This window comes from Myxocyprinus asiaticus, chromosome 1 (assembly GCF_019703515.2).
Source record: "Myxocyprinus asiaticus isolate MX2 ecotype Aquarium Trade chromosome 1, UBuf_Myxa_2, whole genome shotgun sequence".
Classification (NCBI taxonomy): Eukaryota; Metazoa; Chordata; class Actinopteri; order Cypriniformes; family Catostomidae; genus Myxocyprinus; species Myxocyprinus asiaticus.
Window position 1 is genome coordinate 38344735 of NC_059344.1, and position 26551 is coordinate 38371285.

Here is a 26551-nt window from a genome sequence, read left to right on the forward strand (position 1 = left end):
AATGCAGGGAATATAGTGAAGGTGATCAAGGGTGTGATGTCTAAAGGGATACACATACATTTTTCATGATGATAGTTGCTTGGATGCAATTGAATTATTTCTTTCTTAAGTAGGGACACGCCGATCCGATACCAGGATTGGTATCGGTTCCGATACTGACGTTTTTAAATGGATCGGGGATCGGTCTGACAAGCCCGATCCAAATCCGATACGGTGTGTTAGTCATGTTTGTTACTGTCAAGCTCCAAAAATGACATAAAAGAACCATAAAAACACCATTAAAGCAGTTCATATGACTTTTGCATTTTATTCAAAGCCACTTGAACAAATGCGATAGCTCTGTGAATCACAATAGGCTGTGTTTAATAAGTAAATTTTATATTTTATAGTAATATAGTATGCATGCGCAGTGCTAGCACGTTAGTGAGTGGTACTGCTCTGTTGACACACATAAGCACAGGCAACCCTGGGTGATTCACTTACGGCTATTTTTAGCCTTTCTCGCAGTGTACAATATTTGAGCGCTACTCACGAACAACATCTCGGATGTAGATGCTCAATAGTTCGGTTCACTTATATGCCTTTAGAACGGCACCGGAGGTTCATTTGACCAGAATTTGAATAAGAAGCGAATTAAACTACTGTGAACTTGCATACAAACAGACACATACAGGACTTCCTGGAGAGTTTAGTATGTCAAAATAAAAGCGTGAGGGTTTAAAAAGTGCACGATTTAAATATATTATTTAAATTTAAAATTAAAAGTCAGTAATAATATTAATAACAATTATTATTATTATTATTATTATTGTCATTAGTATTTGTTTACAATTTATAACAATATTTAAGTTTAATGGGTTCCAAAAAATAACTGTGAAAAGTGGACTGATGTCTTACAACTAAATTGAACAAAAAAGAGATCTGAATCCTTTAAAGTCCAGATGAAGTTGAAATATTAAAAAAAAACAAAACAGAAAAATACACTGGTTTCTTTTCTACTGAAGACTTGAATTACTGTTAATTTTGTTGCTACATTATCCAGTATACTAGTTAATAATAAAGTGTTTCTTAATAAGCTATACATTTATATTGAAATAATGTGTAGTTAGAGGTTTGTGTTTCTTTACATTTTAAAGAGTACTCCCAATTAGTTCCACACAATAATGTAAAGATATTCTAAACTGATTATGCAAAAAAACAACACTGGTATCAGCTTGGGATAGGTATCGGCTGATACTGAGATTTCTGATATTGGAATCTGATCGGAAGAGAAAAAGTGGTATTGGTGCATCCCTATTCTAAAGTGACCCTGAGAGATACTGTGTACAATGACTCCTAAAAGTAATAAGCAGAGGAAATGGTATGTATTGCAAAAATGCACAATGCTGTTTGGCCTGTCAAAATGTATACAAGAATTAAGGCAATTGTTTAGGCATTGTCTTGTTATAAAGGTGCTGTAAGTGATTTTAGCTGTTCTGGAACTTCCACAAGACCAGCCCTTGAATTAGCCACATCCCCTCTTTCCAAATGCCAGCACTCTAAAGACACACACAGACACACTAGAGACCTTTGTGTTGGAGCAGATGGAGGTCGATGGGTCCTCCTGAGTATTTCACCGTCTGACCCTGAGCATTTCAGTGGAGCAGGACACCGTACCGGCACAATACGAGCATACATGGGCTGCCTTGTGAACGTGTACAATGATTGACAGGCAGAAAGTCGTCTGATTAGCTAAACAAACAATCCGTGGACATTGTTTTCGCTGCTGTTTACCCAGCCTAGGTAACAGGCGTTTTCTGCGTGTCATTTCATAAAAAATAAAAATAAAAATCTCTGACAGCACCTGTAATGGTGTAAAACAGCAAAATTAGTAATTAAGAAAAACGATTCTCATGTTTTAATGCCATCATGCAGTCCCTCACAAAATTAGAATTCTAGTTATCAAAATTAATAATTAGAGATTATTAATGATTATCAGTGATACAAATTCTTGATTACAATATCAAGGGAAATAATCAACTATTGCATTATATTCAGAGCCCTAAAACTATTATGTAAAACATAATTAAATATCAGGAGGAAATCAGTTTTTACACATATGACTGAATGCTCACAGATTTTAGCTTTTTCCCTCATCAGGACTAATCTAAATTTGTAATATACCTTTCTAGATTCACAAGTTTCTTCATTCAATCACTCCTCATTCAACCAGTGTTTGCAGATTGCCCCCAGGCCTCTCATTCAAAACCATCTCAACCATCACATGAACTCAGACACTCAGCCACAACAGGTCTCCCTTAGCTACAAGTCATTCACTTCCTTTAATGGCTCATGTGATGATGATTGCAGTAGCTTGGCCTCTCAGGACTCTGGTATCCCCACCCTTGAGATCCACCCTCCAGAGCATATACATGCTCGAGACATGACTGCTGAGCTGGTGGTTCCACATCCACAAGATGATAATCCTGCAACACTATACTTGGATGTCTCAGATAGCTCCTTACTTAAGTCTTCCACCTTCCCCTGTTGTGACTTTGACTCAGTGCGTCTCTATGGTGCAAGCAGGCTCTACAGTGGGGCAGGCAAGGGCACTTTGAACCGCAGTGATGATATTTCAGTCAGCAGCGTGTCCAGTTTAAGTACTGAGTTTTCTGCCACATTGTCAGTCAGTAATGAGGACTTCCTAGACTTCATGATTACATCAGAGTCCAGCGCCGTTGTTACATTTGAGAATGAAGATGTCCTGCACCGTTCAGACATTTCGCTGTCACCCCCCACCGACCTACACGGCAAGCTGAGCAGCCCACAATGGCAACCTGTGGGGCTGTCAACACCACATGAGGCTAGGCCGAAAAGACTGGGACCACTTGCCAGCTTCTTCTACAGGTATTGTAGCATTTGCATGCATAATGTATTTAAAGTCACACCAGGAAACCACTGATTTGTTCAATTGTATGGTTTGCTTATGATTGTGTAAATTTGCCATGTTTCATGTTTCTAAATGCCTTTCAAGTAATGCACTGCTAGAATTTCAAGTAATTTGATTACTCACCTTAAAGATTGACACAGCAAGGAATATGACGAAATTGTTAAAGCTAAAGCAGAGACTGCTTCACATAAATTGGGACAAGCTTCATCATTTAGAATTCAGTTCATTCGAGTTAAGAACATTTTTTTTAGAAATCGTTCTAATTGAATGTGAGCCTAACAAGAGACTATTCAGAATTCCGTCAATGTGAGTTAAGAATGTTAATGCGAGTCAGTCAATAATTTGCTTTTTTGTTTATTACTGATACCAGTTACTCTGAAATATGAAAGACATGTAGAGAGAATAAAGGTGTAAAGTTGAATAAAGTATAAAAGAATATCGAATAAAGTATAAAGAATAAAGTTGTGTAATTTAATTTTCAGTGATTTTTAAACAAGGTAGCATAAAAAGCAGAACCACCAAAGTGTTATAGCAGATATCAGTATCAGCACAAATATTTTGTATCGGTGTATACCAAGTTACATCATTACTCAAAAATAGCTTGTCTTTTTTCTAAATTCTGGCATTTTTAACACCATTTCCATTCCTTTTTTTTCAGGATTGCTTTTTTATTTTACATGTGTGCATCGTTTGTGGGTACTTCTATCATATGCTACAGTCATTTTACTCTGTGTTTCCTCCGAGTTCTGGATACTATCAATTGCTCTTGGCTAACTTTGGAAGTCTTTGCACGTCTCAGTTCATTGTATTTTTGAAGTTGCACTCATTGCTTAAAAAGTGGAACCATAAAAAATCGGGTGGTTTATTTATTTCAACACAAGTAGCCCTTTGTTGACTCCATTCTTATATATATATATATATAATTTCTATTTATCTAAGGAGTCTAAGGAGAAAAAATGACACTGGTGCACCTGAAGGTCAGAGAGAGCCTGGATGGAAGCTGTTTGGTAAAGTTCCACCTAAAGAAGTTTCAACCAAAAACCCCAGGAAAATACAAAAGGTAAATTTACACACAAGGCCTTAAAGGAGGCCAAAGTGTGAAATACTAGTGTATTTTGAGTGGTTTGCAAGTTGAGAGGTTGAGCCAAATTTCAATTCAGTTCAGTCCTATTTTCTTTAGGGTTGTTCTGATCTTTTGGCAAAGTTTGACTTCATTATAATTATGATAATGCCAATCATTTTTCAATTTCATTTGTATAATGTACCTTTGGTTTAGTGTCCTACACATTTGAATGCCACATAAATGGAATGTTAGTTCTTTTTTAGCAAGGACAGCGATTGAGTTATGCCTAGTGTCCCTATCCCTAGCAGGTTGTATGATGTACTGTTATTAAGATCATGATTAAACTGGAATAGGAAAACAAGCATGATTTAGGCTATTTCTAACTCTTGTATTATTAAGTTATTTACCTGCATTCTCTGTATGAATATCCTCCTGGTTGCCCTTCGTTATTTCAATAAAGATTTCACAGCAAGTGAATGACGTTGTGGCCTTGCACACTGTAGAGAACAGGATTTAGTTCAAGATGTATACCTTGCCTTTAAAGTGTAATCCTTTATCAGTATTAGCAAGATAAACTGTGGTTCATACAGTATTTTAAAAAGACATACTGAGGAACAAATCACAGTTTCATTTTCTTCTTTTCCTCCCATTGACAACACATTGTCACATTGTGTATTCCTCCTGCCGGTTTACAAAACACTGTTAGGGCTCCCAACACTAGCTTGTGCTAAACATGTAATCTTTCAGAACCTAAGAAATGAAATGCTCCATCACTGTAGTTCAGTTTCAAGTATTTTATGTCATATTGTCCTTTCAGATGACATTACTTGCATTAAAAATGTGCAGAGTAGCACTTTCCTCCCATGCCTTATACAACCTTGTAGTTAAATATTAACCAGAAAACACCACTTTCAGGTGAAATGGGAAGCCTATGAAGCAATTATTAACTGTCAGGTTTTCCTTTGGATTATGTGACATTGCCACTTTACTGAGGAAAATAGAAGAATGGGCCATTAAATCTGGAATTAAAAATTGAGTAATGAGAGGAAAGTATATAATAATTTCCTGATGGATTTATTTGTAGTGTACTAGTGATAATACATTTAACAGTCCATTTATAAAGTGCTGCAAAAGGCAATACTGTCACGCATCAGAGGGAGATTTATGAATATTATACTTACACTTACTATGTGAAATCCAGTCAGAAAAATTGTTCACACTGCCTGCCATAACTGAGGAAGTGTTCATTATTGGTCATGTTATGAAACAGTCTCTTCAAATCAAAACCATTTCAATCAAAATAAATAAATAAATTCCCCATACAGTCACATCCATCTTGCTGAACATCTTGATATATTGATAAAGTTATTGATCCACATGTCAGAATCTTTTGGCTTTAAAATGTTACATTGATGCATATCAGGTCTCATTTCGGTCTCGGGTATAACATTTTTTATTTTAAGAAATTAAACAGATATGAGAGCAGACATTTTACATAAATCCAAAACTGCCATTACAAAAACCTAAAAAGAAAATCCAGAGGGGAACCCATGGCAAATTCTCTTCCGGGTTTTTGGACTACAACCTAAATGGCTTTATTAAAGGCTTAAATTGTGGCGACCATTTTATTAAGGTGAAAGTTAATGAAAATTAAAGGTGAAATGAAATTCTGAGCCAATAAAACTGCTATACCATAACAATGACAATACCTGTTCCCAAACACTACCCTGATGAATTAACAAATCGATCAAACGGCTTTACATTTAGATGTTCCAGTGTTGTTCCAAAATTGCTGTGAATGGGGAATTGTTTGCTGTTTACAGCGTGACAACAGGCCAATAAGGTGCTTTAGGTAATTTGAACTCCACTGGTTCAGCCTCCCTGTGTCCATATAGATTTCACCAACATCCAGCTGCTGCATTTATCTTTCTTTTTGTTCTCCTCAGCTGTAATGGAAGATTCAGGGATTGGGTGACAGGTTTAGAGTTATTTTTTTTTTTTACACTCAGTGGCTCTTTATTTTGTAGCAGTGGCTCATAGGAAAGAGATGCATTAAAGTGAACTTTATAATAAAGAAATATCATGTAGGCTAATTTTGTCATTGCTTTTGACTTTAAACATTGGAATATTCTATCTACTGTCATTATTGCACAATTTTAATTGCAGCAAATATTTGTGGAGTTGTCTGGCAGTGTGTTTAGGATGTGTTTTATTGTATTTCATTTTAGTCCATGGAAGCTCATGAGAACTGTTAATGCCTGACGGCACAAGCCAAACAGCCCTTTTCATTACTTCTCTTCTTTGTACATTTCTCAGACATACACAGCTTAGCACAGAGTGCACTGATCACATGAGACCATTGCTTGCAGCCTTGCACTCCTTATATCTGGAATTGATTAATATGGCTGGCTGGAAATCAAGGAACATCTCTCAGCACTATGATGATGAATAACATTAGTGTGCACACACAAATGGACACAGCAGGAGCAAAGGAAAAGATCTGATCCTCTGCATCTGATGTAGGGCCTCCTGGTTCAGTGCTTGTTTGCGTGCAGGGAGGAAGCAAAAGAAAACAAGGAGAAAAAATGTCAAGTAATTTATTGGGAGTGAGAGAGCAATAACAGCTGAGAGGAGAGCATCAGAGAAGGAGCACAATAGTTCATGCTACTGTTACTCGGGGTGTGTCTCAACCTTGGACCATAATCTTTGTGGTCTTCATCTGCTGCTGTGCCTTGTATTTCTGTCTATAAGGCACTTAGGCTTATGGTTGTAGGGATGCAACTATGATCGATTGTGGTGTCTGAAACACTGGATTCTGAATGTCTCAACAGCACTGCAGTGTTCATGGTGAGTTCATGTGTTTTTAAATGGTTTTTACTCTATATTTCCTCACCTCTGTTAGATAAATAAGAAAATGTGATAGTAAAGGGTGATGATGAGAAGAAAGAGGGGAACATTAGAGAATTTGCGAAAAGGAAATGACGTGGAGAGGCTATGACTCTGTTCAGTGTTCCATCTTATCGAGTGTACTTGCTGTGTTTTATGTGTGAGCACATTTGTGTGTGTTGGCAAATTACATTGTCGTCCCTTACCTTTGTTGGTCAGTGATTGGCTTGCCATTCTTTCACTCTTTAAATCAGTTGAGTCACTTCATTAGTATTTTGTACATTGGGCTTATTGATGAAATATGGGTCATTTTGTGCTTTATCTCTTACAGAGGGCAGTGTTGGGGCAAATTAAATATTTATATTCACTCAGCTCAGTGAGGTAATGCATGTGCATTCTAGATACATAAGTAAAACAAAATGTAATCATCTACCTTTTATTTTGTTTGGATATACAGCTATGACTTATTACTTAAGGATCAGTGTTTTGCAGGACTGATGTAGAGCTGTGTTTCCCAACCTTTTTTCTGCCACGGCACACTTTTTAAGATTAAAAAATTCCACGCACACCACTATCCCACATAACCATCGTCGATTAGTTTTCCTTTTCAAGAACTTGTCCATGTTTTCTGTCTTAGTAGCATGTTTACTCGTAATGTTTGAAATTTGGCTATGGAAAAAATACAAGTCACATAGGTATGCTGTATAATAAGGTCACAGGTGACGAGCGCTAATTGTGTAATGAAAACCAACAAATTTGCATCTTTTCCAATTAGAAAAGATTTCCTGTTGATTTGTTCTTGCAACGCCACGGCAAATAATTGTTTTTATTTATGTATTTACCGTATTTTCAGGAAATAAAGTCACACTTGACTAAGTCGCACCGGGTCAAAATCGTGTTGTTGAGAGGGGAAAAAAAACCCCCACAATTTGCATCTCTGTATCCACCTTTTTCCTGACTTCTCCAAGGGTGGCGCCATTACGGCGAGAGACTTCCTCTCGGATGCTCCACACTTGCGCTTAGTTGTTGTTATCAGCTAGACTAATGTTACTGGTGATTGCGAGCAGCGGAGACTCTGGATGAATATGCACTATTATAGGATGTTATAACAACTACAGGTGGCTTAAAAACTACTGTAAAATGAATGTCGCAACAATAAGCCCCCACAAAAGCTGCCCATGCTGAAACATTTAGAGTCAAACCAGATTTAATTAATCAGAGGTTGCATTAAACTAATTCTCTGTCACTTGCCTATTTTTTAAATCTTTACAAGGTTCATATCTCATGTCACGCTGTGAGTGTATGTGAATGAGGTAGAGACAGAGTTGTTGTCGGCAGAGTGCGTGAGAGAGGCACATGTTAATGCAGAAATAATGCCATAAATCTGAAGATTTTTAAATGGAACCTATGATGAACATACACCCTCTTTTCATGGACATGTCCTCTTTTTCGAATCTTAATAAAGCATCCGGTCGGATTTCTAGATTAATATTTTCTATGTTTTCATATTCAAGTGCACAACAAGAAACACAATGAAATCTAGCACATCATATTCGTGGATTTTTTTTTTTCTCTCTCTCTCTCTCTCTCGCTGCGTGCTGTAAGGCTCTCTCTCTCTCTTTCACACACACTCATACAGGGTGCATGCAGAGAGCGCTAGTCCAGTAACTTTATCATACAAATGTATGTGTGATTTGTGTTCTCATCTATTCAGGATTGCTGTCGAAACCAAATGTCCATACGCAGACATTAGTGAGAAAGTGATTTACGTTAATTAAGCACAGACTGTTCTCCTGTTTTTGACTGTTGTTAGTGATATTATAGTGCTTTGTAATGGGAATAAATAGTGAAGCGGAAGTCTGTTGCATCCGCATTGGAAGAACGCGCTAAGCATAATGGGTAATTTCACTGCCTGTGAGAAAGGTGGATAAGTCGCACTGACAGAGGTTGAATACTGCAGGCACTTGGACCCGGGAGCAGCCGCCAGACTTCCTTTCAGCAGTTCAGGTGTCAAACGCGCTCCATGATGATTACAGTACCACAGAATCTACAGATCCTATCACAGTGTTTTGGGACTTGTTTTAAATGGGAGATTTTGCTTTTAGTAGTCATGTGTAACAGTTTCTCATATTCGGTTCGTTTCATGAGAGAAACGCGACAAGTAAGCCACATCTGTTCATAACATCTGTAACTCTATGCTGTGCACAAATAAACAGCTTTTAGTCTGTGAGTAAAACAATACACCTGTGGTATTCTGTTAATTCATTAACATTAGCTACTGTGGATATTTCTGATATTTGCAACCCTCTTTGCAATGTATTTATTATCTGATTCACTGACTGAATGTTTTTACTACAAGTGTGATGATGAAGCATCACTTTATGGGCATGTGAGGAGTTGCGTTTGACAGCAGACTAGAGTTTGTAAGAACAATAATGTTATGATGGACAAAATATTCAAACTGGTTGCATAAATGCTTTCTCCCAAGTTTATTTTTCTCCACTAACCAACATCTTGTGGAGTTTTGTGTTCTTTGCCACAGTCGCCTTTGGCTTGCTCACTGGGGTTCTAAATACAGTTATTATTTATTTAATTTCTGTACACATTTTACAATCATAATTAATCACACAGTGATAACTGTAAGACATTATAGATATTATAGTTTTATTTTTTTATGCATGATTTCCTAAAATGACTTGACTTGCTATGAGACGACATAAATTCATAGATATTTATTCTGACATGGAATGTTTTACGTTTTAATACAAGTTAAACTATATAGACAGCATTTGTGGCATAATTTTGATTACCACAGAAAAAAACATTTGATCACATTCAGTAAGGCACATACTATAATGAAAATAAACAGGTCCAATACACAAACCATTACATACACACTGCTTCAAAAGTATAGGCAGAATACTTAAATGATCCTTGAAATTTTTTGTTTATTATGTTTGAGAAACAGATGCTTCAGCAAATAATCCAGCACTTTGAGAACAATGTTCCCCAAAGACAAATTGGGAGGATTTTGGGCATTTCACCCTCTACAGTGCACAATATAGTTAAAATATTGAAGAAATCTGGTCAAATCTCGGTGTGTAAAGGGCAAGACGAAAACCATTTCTGAATGCGCGTGATCTCTGATCCCTCAGACATCACTGTCTTAAAAAAACATAATTCATCTGTAATGGATGTCATGATCATGGGCCTGGGATAACTTTAGTAAACCTTTTGTTAGTCAACACCATTCGCGTTGCATCCACAGATGCAAGTTAAGACTTTACTATGCAAAGCAGAAGCCTTACATCAATACTGTCCAGAAGCACTGCTGACTTCTCTGGGCTCGGTCTCAGATGGAAAGTAGAACAGTGGAACCGTATTTTTTGGTCCGATGAGTCCACATTTCAAATATTTTTTTAAAAACGCAACTGTCGTGTTCTCCGGGCCAAAGAGGAAAAGGACCATCCAAGCTGTTATCAGCATCAGGTCCAAAAGCCAGTGTCTGTATGGGCCAGGGGTGTGTCAGTGCCCATGGTATGGGTAACACGCACATCAGTGAGGGCACCATTAATGCAGACAGATATGTACAATATTTGGAGAAGCATATACTGCCATCCAGCTCCGTCTTTTCAGGGATGTCCCGGCATTTTCAGCAGGACAACATCAAACCACATACTGGCCGAATAAGCAGAGTGCGGGTGCTAGATTGGCCTGCCTGCAGTCCTGACCATCTCCAACTGAGAATGTGTGGTGCATTATGAAGTGCACAATACGGCAACGAACACCCCTGCAAGATCTGCAAGACCCCATACAATTGTGCAGCTGAAGACCTGAATAATGGATGAATGGGGGAAAATTCCACTTTTTTTTTATTAACATTTTTTTTGATTCCATCCACAAAAACCAATAAACACAGTTATATAAATTAAACCCCTCCCCCCGAACCCACCTAACACAAACATGCATTACAGTGGTCTCTTACAATTATAATGGAAAGAATTTGAAACAAACTAAAAAATATTTACTTTCAAAAAAACAAGAGTGCACATACACATCAAATTAAAAATTTAAAATCAAAAATCCCTCTCCACTGCACCTCCCTGAGAACCCTCCAAAAAATCTAAATATCCACCCCACTTCCTATTAAACAAATCCCACTTTCCCAACCTTCTGTGGACCGCCGCCTCAAATGCCGCAACCTCATCCATCTCCCCGCACCACTCCCGAAATGAGGGTGCCCCAGCCGTCTTCCATTCTCTCCCATAATCTCTTGAGAGAAGTTGAAGCTCCGTCCCCCAGACTCTGAATTAACAGGGAGTAATACACTGATGCCTCATAACTTTTCCAAAAGCAGTAATCACCACTTCTAGAGTATCTGCCCTTTTAGGAGGGTGTATGCTACTCCCCAAAATAGTACAGAGCAGATGGTGCAGCTGAAGAACTGAGATCTAGGAATCCTGAAATGTTGGGCCAAATTTTCAAACAATCTCAACCCACCACTTTCATATAAGTCACCGAGTGTATTAACACCCCTCACAATCCAATCCGACCAGTAGAAAGGGGACTCACCAATACGCAACTTTGGGTTCAGCCATATGCCCGAGGCAATAAATGTCTGAATTAAACTCTGAATTGGACACTTTTGTTCATAGCGCGTGCAGATGCGAGATAACGGAGTGCGACTTAACTTCTCCATTTAGTTTAATAGGCTTTGTAATAGTAAAATAGGGGCAAGAACTTTGTTCAATTCCAAACCAGGGAGGGGGTCTCTCAGGTTGAAGTGTCCAATGAGCTAAATGTTTGAGACCGAATGAATAATAATAAAACAAAATTTTGGGTAGGCCAAGCCCACTTTTGTCAACTGGCCTATGTAACTTATTGAAATGTAACCTTGGATGCTTTCCATTCCAAATGAAGGACTTCGCTATGCTATCAAATTGCTTGAAATAAGAGAGAGGGACATCTACAGGGAGAAATTGTAGTAGGTAGTTGAATTTTGGAATACAATTTATTTTAATAACATTAACCTTTCCAATCATTGATAAATGTAATGAAGCCCACCTACTCGCATCACTCAAACATTTGTATTAAAGGGTCAAAATTAACTCTGACTAAATCACATACATTTGCTGGGAATAAAATACCCAAATACTTAATGCCCTGTTTGGGCCATTGAAAGGCACCCGGCTGAAAAGATGTTACTGGGCAGTACACAGTCAGAGCCAAAGCTTCGGATTTAAACCAATTAACTCTGTATCCCGAATAACAAAATATCATCCATGTAAAGTAAAAGCTTATGCACCACACCTCCCTCTGTCACCCCTGGAAAATCCTCCTCCTTTCTGCTGCTAATGGTTCCAGGGCAAGACAGAACAATAATGGGGAAAGAGGGCAACCCTGCCGAGTGTCCCTATCCAGAGTAAATTAATCTGAAATTAATCCCTTTGTTTGTACCACCGCTACAGGGTGTCTATAAATTAAATGCATCCAATAAGTATTTGGAATAAGTTGGAAGTATTTCCAAACCCATATATTTCCAAAATCTTAAAAAGAGAATTCCATTCCAACGCCTTTTCGGCATCAAATGAGATAGCCGTGACCAGAGTCTGATCATTCGCCACTGACCACATAATAGTGATGAGACGCCTAATGTTGTCAGAAGAGCTGCGGCCCCGAATAAACCCAACCTGATCTATATGTATAAGAGATGTCATAACTTAATTGTTTAGCCAGAATTTTTTGACAACATTTTTACATCTAACTGGATCAGGGAAATTGGATGGTAACTTTTACACTCGCTTGGATCTTTGTCCTTTTTAAGAATCAGACTGATCCGGGCTTGTGTCATGGTTGGAGGAAGCTTTCCATTCTTTAATGATTCCATATAAACTTCTAACAAAAGTGGAGCCAGTTCTGTAGCATAAGATCTAAAAAATTCTGCAGCAAAGCCATCTGGCCCTGGAGCCTTGCCAGTAGGCAGGGCCTTAATTACCTCGTCAAGCTCCTCCAAGGTTATCTCTGAGTCAAGAGAATTTTTTTTGCTCAGTCGTCAATTTAGAGAGTTCTAATGGTTCCACAAAGTTTGTAATATCTTCATCAGTAGACGAAGATATGGAACTATAAAGATCAAGATAGAACTCTTTAAAGGCATTATTAATATCAATGGAAGAGGTAAAAATGTCACCACCAGCAGATTTCACTGAGGGAATGGTAGAAAAAGACTCTCTCTGTTTTATATATCTAGCCAGAAGTTTTCCTGCTTTGTCCCCTGACTCAAAGTATGACTGTCTTGCCCTGAATAACCAAAACTCCACTTTCCACGACAAAATAGTATTATATCTGTATTTCAAACAGGTCAATTCTCTGAGGCCATCAGATGACACTTCAGCTTCAGCTCTGCGTCTGCACTTTTAATATTCCCTTCCAACTCCACGTGTTCTCGTGCTTTGGATTATTTGGTGAATCAGGCATACTGTATGATCCGACCCCTAAGAACCGCCTTAAGTGCCTCCCAAGCCATGCCCACAGAGGATACTGAGGACCAGTTGGTCTCCATATAAACATTGATTTCAGTCTTTAACATTTGTTGGAAATCAGGATTTTGCAAAAGGGATACATTAAAGCGCCAACTATATGATTTATTTTTCTCTGTATGTGGCAACATCTCTGAACTCACCAGGGCGTGATCTGAGACTAAGTTGTTTCCAATTGAGCAGTCCATAACTGATGAAATGAGAGACTTAGATGTAAAAAAAAAAAAAAGAAAATCTGTTGTAGAATAAATGTTATGGACTGATAGAAAAAAAATTATAGTCCCTACAAGATGGGTTCAAAAGTCTCCAAATATCTGCAAGACCAAGATTTTACACATCCTGTGAAGCATCACTGTTGATCTAGGGGGCTTACACACTTTTGCTTCACTATGATTAAGGACTGAGTCCATCAATAGATTAAAGTCTCCTCCCAATATTATACCATGAGGGGTGCCAACAGTTTGCAACATCCCTTCAAGATCTTTTAAAAAAAAAACCCTGATCATCAGCATTAGGTGCGTAAATATTAGCCAAAATCAACCTTTGCCCCTGAATTTCCGCTAAAACAATAATGACTCTTCCTAATGTAACATTACTCTTTGAGAACATGTCCACGTTTGAGAAATTTGAATTGTAGATGTTTATTTATCAATATAATGACTCCCCTGCTCTTACTTGAGCCAGCACTGAAGAAAACATGTCCACCCCATATCTTCCCAAATTGTTCAGCTTCCTGCGGGAAAAGATGTGTTTCTTGAAGAAACACTATATCATATTTCATACATTTAAGAAAAGAAATAACCTTCCTTTTTTATGGGGTGCCCCAACCCATTCACATTCCATGTGGAGAGAGACAATCCACTCATATTAAAATTTGATATTTTGACATAATAGAAAAAATATTGTTTGTTAACCACATTTCAACATTAGTGCAACAATCAAACCCCGAACAAGACAAACAGAAAAAAGAAAAACATGCGCATTAACCCCGCGCACGACAGCGCCAACCTGCGTCGATCCCTCTAAACTCAAAGAGTCCATGCACGCCTACGAGAACCCCCGCGACAACTTTGCCATCAGATTGCTCAAGCCCGGTGCTTCTAAACAAATTTTGTGAGGCAAAATTACATAAAAATACTTTGTAAAACAAACTCCAGCCAATAGAAGGCATAAGCACAAAAAACAAGCAGCTTCATCCACTGCTGTCCCGAAGGTATGTTCAGTGTATATTTAAGGAGTCGAGTTGACTCCGAGGCCACATAAGAAACACACCGTGATTTCCTCAGTCCATCAACTCTATAAAAGACATTGCTTGTTGTAGGCATGTAGATATTTTACGGTCATCCTTATCACTAGCCGGGAAATTCAGTGTAAAAGCAATCTTCCATCAATGCAAAGGTTTCTTGAAGGAGTGTCACTCCACAAAGCAAACTCCAGCCGCTAGTCAGAACCAACACAAAAGAAACAAAAATGGCACCCAGCCTCCTCAGACAGCCAGAGTAAGTACAGTGAGTCAATCCACTCAAATGAGAAACACCAAATGGCTTACTCACTCCAATGTTTTCATGAAGGACAGTGCTTGCTTGGGGCATAAAAATACTTTGCGGCCATCCTGCGCATCCATACACAGTTTGGCTGGGAACATAAGTGCAAAAGCGATCCTCCGCCGATGCAAAAGTCTCCTGCACTCCCTAAATCGATCACATCTCTCCCCCATCTAATAAGTCTGGGAGCAAGAAAATGCTGTGATTCTTCCAAGAAAGCCCTCCTTCGCTCCTCGCCTCGTGCAACATGATCCCATCGGATGATCTCAGGAACTTGGCCAGGATTGATCAGGGCCCGTCTCCCCCCAGCTGATCCACGAGCCAGTACCCTGTGAGCTCACTCGACTCCCAGCCCACGGGACTTGGGAAGAGCTCGTCCAGGAATCTCACCATATCTCTGCCCTCCTCATGCTCAGGAATTCCAACAATTTGGATGTTATTCCTGTGGCTCCTATTCTCAAGATCTTCAAGTTTTTCAAGAACGTGTTCCAAATCAACTTTGGTCGCCAGCGGATTATCGGATAATTCCCTCTTCAATGACTCCAGACAATCGATCCGCCTCTCAACATCTGCCACTCCTGTAACCAACTCGGAGAATTCTGTCTCCATCACCGTAATCGATCGACGCACTACAGCGAGATCCTCCAAGTCAGCAACAACCCCTGTCAGCGTCACAAACATGTCGGACAGTTGACGCTGGATTTCTTCTCCCACTGCACCATTCAAATCGAGTCCCCGGTCCGCAGGCCCATCAGAGGTATCATCTTGAGCACGTAAGTGTCTTTTAATATCTCCAGAGCCCGAGGACTTGAATTTTTTGACATATTGACTTCAAAGAGCAAATATGTAGCAGGGTGTATCAAATCTCACCGGATTATAAGACAAAAATAACTAAAAACTAGCAAAGTGCGCAGAGCTCGTCGCCTACACGTCCGCTCCTCGCATGGCGTCACGCAACTCCTTGAAAATTCCACTTTTTAAACTTAACAAACTTGTGTCTTCAGTGCCTAAATGTTAATAAGTGTTATTAGAAGAAATGATGTTTCACAGTGGTAAACACTTGACTGTCCCAACTTTTTTGGAGTTTGTTGCAATCATCTGATTTGAAATTACTGTACATAAAAAAAAAAACAATGAAATTCACAAGATAAAACAACATATAATGTTTAGTTGTAGTGCTTTCAATATAGCAAAGTGTGAATATCATTTACAGAACGCCTTTTTGCTTTTTATTAGCATTTTTCATACTGTCCCAACTTTTTCGGAATTGGGGTTGTATATACCTCACATTTTGTCATGTTGCTTCAACTTTAGTTTTTAAACCGGAAGAAAGACATGGCTCAAAAATTTTAAAATGAACCACTTTCCCCTTGAGTGCTATGCTATCATTGTTTTCAGTGATGTGCAGTGTGTACATAAGTGTTAACATCTCAAATGTGTTCACTTTCAGTTCCTGCTAGACTGACTCTACTTGCGTTTTGCATATTGTATATAATATAGTGTTAGGCAAGAAAAACTGTATTTGGCCTGAGTTTCATCTTCTGAAACTCATGTTTCAGTCCTGAAATATAGTATTTACATTATTTACATTTTTAGGATTTTTTTTTTAATCTGCTTTTTAAACCATTTTCTCTTCCCATTTCCTTTGTTTCCCCAATCACCAAGTATCTATGCTTAAGTCTTGTGATGGCTAAAAAAAAATAAAATAAAATTGTAGCTTTAAGTAGCATGCATGTGCAATAAGCCTAAGTCAGGCATATGCTTGATTTCACTAAGTGTTTTCACAGGTACATAATGCTTTTGGAGGCCCCTGTTATTCCTGCATGTGCACGTATTTTGTGTCCTGTGAATGAATAAAATTGACAGGACATTATTGTCTGGTTCAGTTAGTCATTATTTTAAGCATTGATTTTTGCATAAACGTTCAGTAATTTAGGCTTTTTCATGTAAAAATTGTTATAACTGGTGGAATCTCACCAAAACCGTCGAGAATATGTCCAAGTCATATTTCACCCCAAAATATATTTTGTTTGATTAAAAAGTCATCTTTTTTTGTTTGAGTAAAAAGTAAACATTAAGATGTTTTTGTATTGTGAAAATAACAAGCACATGATTTAAATGAAATAAATAAAATAAAAAAATACTCTATTACAGTAATGAGAATCACCATGGAGAATAATGGGAATTACAAAGACTCAGTTGTTAAATGTCCAGACACATCGGAATTTGTGGGGGAAACTTGCTTAGTCTAATTGGCATGAAAGTAATGTCACCTTGCAAAATATCTTAATAGTCCAAAAAATAGGCTTTATTTTCTTTATGTAAAATTTTGTTTCTTGTTTTTTCTCATTTGATTTTGGGATGAAATGTGACCTGGACATGTTTTTGTGAGATTCACCCAATTAGTCTTTACCTTTTTTTGAAGAATGTTGTTCTAGAATATATTGTGTGTTGTTTTTCTGTGGACAGCTTAGTGGTGTATAAATGCCAGATTCAGTTAAAGTGAGCGTTTTTGCTTCTCGTAACTGATATGTGTTAAAAGATGTCTCTGATTTCAGGTTTATTTTAAGATATGAGAAATATCATTTTCATTTCACTACAGTAAGCAATTTGTTGAACAACAGAAGAGATTTTTATTTGAATGTATTTTTTTTTTTTTTTTTTTTTAAGGAATATGAAAGGAGTGGACACACAGGCAATCCCACATCTCCCAAGAAGAATGTAAGAAAGAACCTGGACTTTGAGCCACTTTCAACCACAGCACTTATACTGGAGAACCGCCCTGCGTGAGTGTTTTGTGTGTGTCTGTTTATACATTTGTCACCTTCTCTGAAACCATTCCTGTATCATAAGTAGGGGAAAATACTATTATGTGTTTTCATATCATGAAATACATATTATGAAATCACTTCCATCTTTCATGGTATTTGTGCAGAAATCTTCCAGCAAAGCCAGAAGAAGAGGCCCAGAAACACAGAGAAGAATATGAGGAAATGGTGGCTCAGGCCAAGAGGAGAGGTTATTTTGTTTTTGTGGTTGTGTATACACAAACATGACAGTTCAAATGTTGATATGTTTATTTTTGGTGCTCTAGAGGGTGCTGTTATAAAAGCTGTAATTTTAATCCTGTTACAATGGATTTTCATTTCATGGTCTCTCTCTCTCCTCACTCACTCACTCACTCACTCACTGTGTGTTTGTGTGGGTTTGATTCTCCTAATGTGCAGAGCTGAAAGAGGCCCAGAAACGGAAAAAGCTGCTGGAGGACAGGTGTAAACTAGAGGAAAGTATTGGCAATGCTGCTTTCACCTGGAGTCAAGAAATACTGCCCAACTGGCATAGCATGTGAGTCAGTACACCAAAAATCATATAGACACAATATTTATCACGTGTATAGCTACAGAAACAAATATGGCACATCTTGGCATTTAACATAATACAATAATAGTCAACAAATAGCAAGGTAGCCAAAAATGTTAGTACTTCATCATGGGCTCTAACCAGAGTAATATTCAGCATTAAACATTTACATTTTGCATTTATTAATTTGGCAGATGCTTTTATCCAAAGCGACAAAAGAGGAAAACATAAGCAAATCATCTTAAGGAGACAGTGGTATGAAAAGTGCTGTATTACTAAGCATCAGAATAGTATTCAAAACAGAATAAAGTGCAACAGGAATTTATTTATTTTTTTAATGACTGGTTAAGTGCTCATGGAAAAGATGAAAAAGAATGTGGAAAAGATGTGGAAAAGAAACATACTTAACGTTGTATGAATGGTGGGAGACGTGACCTATTGGTGAGTGCACATGTTCTGCGGGCAATGCAACGTTTCCTGATCCGTACCCAGTTCTTCTTTTCCTCATTTCCTGTTATGTCACTCCAGTTCTTATAAATAAAAGTAGCAAATGGCTGAAATAATAAAAGCACAAAAAACTGTAAAATACAGTTCTACTCGGCGGTCATTGAGTCAGTCCTCTGCAGTTCTATAACTGTCTGGTTTGGTTCAGCTACAAAATCGGACATCAGAAGTCTACAAAGGAGAGTTTGGACTGCTGAGAGGATTATTGGTTGCCCCCTGCTCTCCCTTCAAGAACTGTACACTTCCAGAATGAGGAAAAGGGCTGGAAAAATCACTCTGGACCCCACTCACCCTGCCCACTACCTTTTTGAACTGTTGCCTTTTGGCCGGCGCAACAGAGCACTGAGCACCAGAACCGTCAGGCACAAGAACAGTTTTTTGCCCTCAGGCTATCCATCTCATGAACAGTTCAACTGCCCCATTGAGCAATAATTATGTGCAATACACAGCTTAGTCTATTTATATTTATCCAACATACCCTACCTCTTCTGCCATACATTCCCTTGCATCTGTATATAACACATGTTTTATTTGTACATATATGTATATATTGTCTTATTGTGTATTTCTATATATACTTATATTTTCTATTCACTTTTTATTTTCATTCTATTTTTTTATTATCTCTGTCTTGTTGTTGTATTGTTTGTGTACTGGAAGCTTCTGTCACCAAGACAAATTCCTTGAATGTGTAAGCATACTTGGCAATAAAGCTCATTCTGATTCTGAAATATTTGCACAGAAATAATTTTCTCTTTATCTCCACCGTTCCAGGTGTTCATCTAAGCGGGTGAGGGATTTGTGGTGGCAGGGTCTACCACCGAGTGTAAGGGGCAAAGTCTGGAGTCTAGCGATAGGAAATGAACTCAACATCACAGATGGTATGGATGTGTATATGCTCAGTCACACAAACCTCGTGGATACTGTAAAAGCAAATATTGGAAAACACTGAATCAAGGAATGTCCAAAATTTGTCAAAAGAGTTTGTGTAGTCCCTTTGTACTTCATAAGAGTTTTTATAGAAATTGCATTGTGATTGTATACATTATTGTTTTGTTCTCATGTTTTTGCACAAACAGCATGTTGATATGATTTAAATAGTTTAATTTATAAGGACTGTATCTCCCACATTATGTGTGCTTAATTAACAAAATCATATTGCACACATAATTTATACCCTTAAATTTGCAAAGCGAGCTCAGACCTGTCATGAGAAGCACCTTATGAAAACTACACTTTTAAAGCATATCATGAATGCTGTATTGACATCATATGGTAAGCAAGGCTACATCAATCATGCTTTTGTGGTTCCAAAAGTATTGGAGATCAGAAACAATTTTTTTCTTTAGGAGCAGATCTCCAGCAACAAATTTGTTTCATGAAGCAGGTCTACAACAACAAACTGGTTGAAATGTTTTACATTACCTTAGTGTATCACTAGGGGGCCTCTTTGCAAAGGAAATTATGATTTTCATGTAGAATTATATTAATAAATAACACATTATTATTTGTGTGTGTGTTAAACAGAGCTGTATAACATTTGTTTGGCAAGAGCTAAGGAGAAGTGGAATGCTTTTCTAGCTCCACCGGCTTCTACAGAAACAGAGTGTGAAGGTTATTGTCAAGTATTTTTCCTTTTCATTTTTCTTGTATTTTAGGAGTAGGATTTTTTTCCTCAATTACTACATTTCCTAAAGTTATTTTGTGTGTTATTCCATGTGGTACAAAATGCTTCTTTAAAGATGGTCTAACATTTGCATGAACACAGTGATAACCACCAGTAAATCTACAGATACCACATAACAAGTCTGTTCCATGATTCACATGATTATAACTTGCTGCTCATTGGTGTGTTTCCAGATGCAGGCTTGTTCCATGCTGATCGAGAGGCCAGTCTAGAATTGATAAAGTTAGACATTTCCAGAACCTTTCCCAATCTCTGTATATTCCAGCAGGTAATGGCAGTGCAGTATATCTGCTGCATTGCATTTTAAATGTTTTGTCACTTATTGACACTTCATCACATTTTATAATGCATTACTATTTGTATGGGATTTTTTTTCAGGGGGGGCCATACTATGATGTATTACACAGCATTCTGGGAGCCTACACCTGTTATCGTCCTGATGTGGGATATGTAAGAGACTTCTTGTTTACTGTATTGTATATTTAAATGTGCTCTGGTCCACTTCACTCTTCATGAACATAACACCTCTCTATCCCTCTGCAACTGTCTTAATCTCAATGTCCACAAGCATTGACTCATATGAAGAGATGTTTTATTGAATTACAGAAAGGAAATTGATGGAAAAGTTGTGCAGTACTGCTGGGTTGCTAGAGTAGAACAGTGTATGGTGAGCAGCATTGTTCCAACTATTACACAAAAAAGCCTTAGACATATTTTGTTGCGTATGTATTGCATACACCACAGCTACATGTGCTGCACGGCCCTTTTACATCCTGCTCACAGACCACTATCTGATTGTGTGGTCAAAGAGCTTTTGCAGCTAAACCTCCACAAAGATACTAGATGTGAAAGAACTTTGCCACTTGCAGAATGGCTTTTCCATTATTCTGTCAAAGGTGTCTTCTCACTTGATCATATACGTCCACAGGTGGAAAATAGCAATTTAAAATTGAATATATTTTCATGAAAATGTTTTTGTAGAAGTTTGCTATTAGTTTAAAAATGTAAGAATAATAATAATATAATATAATTTATACTGTAGATGTATGTGGGGGTTTGTGTGTGTGTGTGTGTATATGTGTGTGTGTGTGTGTGTATGTGTGTGTGTGTATATATATATATATTAGTTTTAACCTAATGAAAAGCAAATGGCTTTGTCTGGGAAAGTGCAGGTACTCTACATCTGTGCATGCATACTATCAGTTTGGGCTATGAAAACAGGAAGCTAGCACTGATCTGATGTTTAGCGGTAGAAGTTTTTTTTAGGGCTAAGAGGAGATGATGCTTTTTTGAATGGCATCGGTTAGGTTTGGCAGTCAGGCAGCTCAAGGTCAGCATTGTTGATGAATCACAATTTGAATCTTCTTTTCTTTGCCCTTTTATTTTTATTTTTTTATGCAGGTACAGGGAATGTCCTTTATTGCAGCTGTGTTGATCCTCAACATGGACACTGCTGATGCCTTTATTGCTTTTGCCAATTTGCTGAACAAGCCTTGTCAAATGGCTTTCTACAGAGTAGACCACAGCCTTGTGAGTTTTTTCATTTAACACACTCGCACAGTGTTATGTGAATGTTATCTCTTAAGCAGTGTTTTCAATAAGATTATAATATTTGACAAAACTCTTCATATATTCCCTATACATTTGTCTCACTTTCCTAGATGTTGACATACTTTGCAGCATTTGAAGTGTTCTTCGAAGAAAACCTACCAAAGCTATTTGCACATTTTAAGAATAACAACATGTCATCTGATATTTATTTAATTGACTGGTAAGTATTTTAGATAAGCCTGTTTCTTGTTAAGTTCAGTTAGAGGGATAGATCAGCAAATTTTCAAAAATAAAAATTCTCTCATTATTTACTCACCCTCATGCCATCCCAGATGTGTATGACTTTCGTTCTTCTGCAGAACCCAAGCGAAGACTTTTTAGATGAAATTCGCAGCTCTGTAGCTCCCTACAATGCAAGTGAATGGTGACCAGACCTTAGAAGCTCCAAAAATCACATAAAGGCAGCATAAAAGTAATCCATAAGGCGCCAGTGGTTTAATCAATGTCATTTGAAGCAATTCAATTGGTTTTGGATGAGAACAGACCAAAATATAACTCCTTTTTCACTATAAATCTTGCTATTGCAGTCTCTAGGCATGATCACGATTTCAAGTTCTATTACACTTCCTAGTGCTTGATGCATGCACAGCCTGCTAGATGCCACTAGGATGTATAATAGAACTTGAAATCATAATAGCCAAGGAGACTGCAGATGTCAAGATTTATAGTGAAAAATGAGTTATATTTTGGTCTGTTCTCATCTGAAACCAATTGAATTGTTTCAAATGACATTGTTTAAACCACTGGAGTCTTATGGGTTGCCTTTGTGATTTTTGGGGCTTCTAAGGTCTGGTCAACATTCACATTGTATGGACCTACAGAGCTGAGATATTCATCCAAAAACCTTTGTTTGTGTTCCACAGAAGAAAGTCATACACATCTGGGATGGCATGAAGGTGAGTAAATGATGACAGAATTTAAATTTTTGGGTCAACTAACCTTTTAATAATTTCTTTATGCAGAAATCATCAATTCCTAATTTAGCATCTTTTCCTGATTCATTTCCTCCACTTATTTCCTGTTCCTTTGCATTTCACACGCACATAATCATTTGACTAATCTGATAAAAAAGAGACTCTAAGTTCAAATGGCTAAATGGCCCTTTTGTAAACAAAGATGGAAAATGTACATAATGTCATTGGCTGAGCATACACTGAGCAGTACAGTACTTGCACTATATTTGTGTCTTGTGAGGTATATATTTATGTATCATGAGTTGGTATATCATATGTTTGCATTTGTGTGTTTAGGATCTTCACTTTGTACAGCAAATCCCTCCCACTGGACATTGCATGTCGTGTGTGGGATGTATTCTGTCGAGATGGCGAGGAATTTCTGTTCCGCACAGCACTGGGTATTCTACGTCTTTACGAGGACATTCTCACACACATGGACTTTATCCACATTGCTCAGTTCCTGACACGCCTGCCAGAGTGCATCTCTGCTGACGAGCTCTTCTTCAGTATAACCAACATTAACATCAACTGCAAGAACAAGAAATGGACACAAGTACGCCTCTTTTTCTAAACAACACACACTTAAACACATCATCAGTGTTTTTAAATATACAAGCTGCAATGTATACAGATATTTTACATTTTACTGGATGACTTGTAAATATCAAGTTATACCTAATTAAAACACCTACAATTACTAGTATGCAAACTGACAGGCAATTGATTGTAGTTGTGATTTCCCACATCTCTGTGTAGCAGTCCACTACAGAAATGACCCTTAGTCGAATATTTTGACTATTTTTACTCGCTTTGAATTGCGTGTGTCTTAGAAAAAGTTTCAAAGAACCAATCCTCAAATTTAAAGACAGATCTTAGGGATGGTAAGGTCGGCCAGTCAGCTGTATCTTTTATGGGTTTTGTCATCAAGTACACTTGTGTGTCCAATTCCTGGCTCACCTTTAACCTTTTCTGAACCTTTCATTTTCTCAAAACCTCAACCATTAGACTAAGGTCATATTCTGTAAAACGTTATTTCTGTTACTGTAATTGTTAGTTTGCTATCACATCCAAGGCTGTTTTGTCATTTTAAAATGCAATAATATATTTATTTTTTAGTATTATTATATTTAAAAATATTAAATCATATTCAAGATAATCAGTGATTTTGATTTTGAATTAAATGGCTGAATATTTCACATGTGTCTGAAGGGACAGCTGAAGAGTATTTGTCTTGTGCCTCCAGGTTCTTCAGACTTTGCAGAAAGGACAAGATCGTGGCAGTCCACTACTGAAATGCTAAGGATACAACTTCACATTTCAGTTTAAATACAGAGACAAAGAGACAACCTCATGTTCACTCTGCATGGGTACTCCTGCATACTTCTGGTACCACATCAAAAATATGGCAGGTTTTAAATAAATACAATTCCAGTAGCTCCCAATATGTGTCCTGTTCCATGCAAACTGTTGCTTGGGAAGACAAGCTGAGTACACAGAAACTGTGTCGGACCTGAAACATGTCGCATGAATGTACACTTCATCAGTAAATCAGCGCTGCTCCAGAATTGCAGGTGTGGTCTGTTGAACGTGAGTTTGTAAAGCTCAGCTCTGTTTTCTGTCTTATTTTCACCCTCACCCTTTATCTTTTCCTTTATCCTTTTCTTTGCTTCAGCTTAAAGGGATAGTTGACCCAAAAATGAAAATTCTCTCAATTTACTCACCCTCATGCTATCCAAGATGTGTATGACTTTCTTTCTTCTGCAGAAAATAAACAAGATAAATAAAAAAGATATTCTTCTAAAAATATCAGCTCTCTAGGTCGTCACAATGCAAGCGAATGGTGACCAGAAAGCACATCAAGTCAGCATAAAAGTAATCCATAGACTCCAGTGGTTATGTCCATGTCTCCAGAAGTGTTATGATAGGTGTGGGTGAGAAACAGATCAATATGTAAGTCCTTTTTCACTATAAATTCTCCCTACCCAGTAGGTGGCGAAGCGCACAAAGAATGTGAATCGCCAAAAACAAAAGAAGAATGTTAAAGCAAAAGTGGAGATTGATAGAAAAAAAGGACTTAAATGGTGATCTGTTTCTCACCCACACCTATCATATCGCTTGTGAAGATATGGATTTAACCACTGGAGTCACATGGATTACGGTTATGCTGTCTTTATGTGCTTTTTGGACTTTCAGAGTTCTGGTCACCATTCACTTGAATTGTATGGACCTACAGAGCTTAAATATTCTGTTTGTGTTCTGCATCTGGGATGGCATGAGTGTGCGTAAATGATGAGAGAATTTTCATTTTTGAGTGAACTATTCCTTTAAGCTTGGTGTTTAAATGCAAGTAAAAGAAAATGTAAATTTTTTGCTGTGATTTTCTCATGTTGTTTTTATATGATGTTTGTTTTCTCATCTGTGGTGTATATTGTTTTTAATACTTGTGAAAATATTAATTGACTTGAAATGAGATTCTTGGTCCTTTTTCTTGACCTCTGACTGTCCTTTAAAGCTTTAATTGGCATTCTTCCCTTGTAGTATGTTGAAATGTGGGAGGTTTATTTTGTGGAGCTGGAATTGAACAAATCATTAGAAAGGATGCAATGTCAGGAAATCTCATGTTTTTTCCTAATGCTTTTTGCACACTTATTGTATGTCTCTTTGAAGCTCAGATTGATTCTACCTGTTACTACATGTATCTGTAATCTTTCCTTTCTCACAAGTGTCTTGATATACTGATGTGCTTGTGGTGGTGTTACAGTACTCTCTCTCCCTCCCCCATTTCTGTTATTGAAATTAATTGTGCCACTCTATAACCAAATGTGCTGAAATACAAGCATAAGGATGTTTATTAATAAAGTTTATAGGAAGTTTAGTCAACAACGATGGTATATTTTACAAAAAAGAAATTGACTATAATGTGGCTTTAACATTGTGGTGCAAACTGGTTCAGTTCACTTCTCAGTGGTTGAAGTGTTAAAAAGAGAGAAGGTGACACAAGGTAGGAGTTCCTTTCAGAGATGAGATGGCTCATCTTGTCTTTATGCTTGACATCTCATTTTGCAATTAACAGCAGAGAAACTAGCCTCTCTGGGTTTTGCAGTAACCTTTTGACATTAAACACTAAATCAGGTTGAGAGAAAAAAAAAAAATCTGATTATTCAAAATGTATTAATTTGCACAAATACCATGTACCTTCAGTAGACTTTGCTAGGTTTATTTTGTAGGAATGTTCTTTTTTTTTAATTTTTTTTTTTTTTTTCCTCGTGTGAGTGTGTGAGAGGAATGCACTTATTTGTGGGACCACACTGTAACAGCAATAACTTATCTCATTTTCACTTTATTTTATGTTTAAAGAAGTGAATGTATAACTTTGGTGATGCTGAAATTAAAGTTTTTGTTTGTTTTTTGGGTTTTTTGCAGTATCACATTGTACCTCCAAATACTTATTTATTATATTCATTGCAAGTCATGG

The 26551-nt window shown here is 37.5% G+C and overlaps 1 protein-coding gene across 3 annotated transcripts in view; it reads left to right on the forward strand.

Annotated features, from left to right (window-relative positions):
- Positions 1-26483, forward strand: part of LOC127430350 (TBC1 domain family member 14-like) — a 31823-nt gene extending 5340 nt beyond the window's left edge. The window contains exons 2-14 of one of the 3 annotated variants that reach the window (XM_051680114.1): positions 2172-2886; positions 3869-3989; positions 17629-17744; positions 17894-17976; positions 18186-18303; positions 19597-19703; positions 20350-20436; positions 20683-20777; positions 20888-20959; positions 21911-22039; positions 22171-22280; positions 23371-23629; positions 24320-26483. In XM_051680114.1, the coding sequence (XP_051536074.1) occupies positions 2172-2886; positions 3869-3989; positions 17629-17744; positions 17894-17976; positions 18186-18303; positions 19597-19703; positions 20350-20436; positions 20683-20777; positions 20888-20959; positions 21911-22039; positions 22171-22280; positions 23371-23629; positions 24320-24376 (2069 nt within the window). In that variant the 3' untranslated portion in view covers positions 24377-26483. Of the gene's footprint in view, positions 1-2171; positions 2887-3868; positions 3990-6530; positions 6840-17628; positions 17745-17893; positions 17977-18185; positions 18304-19596; positions 19704-20349; positions 20437-20682; positions 20778-20887; positions 20960-21910; positions 22040-22170; positions 22281-23370; positions 23630-24319 lie in introns of those variants that run through there. The other 2 variants (XM_051680279.1, XM_051680200.1) reach the window with 2 other exon arrangements.
- Positions 26484-26551: the final 68 nt, after the last annotated feature.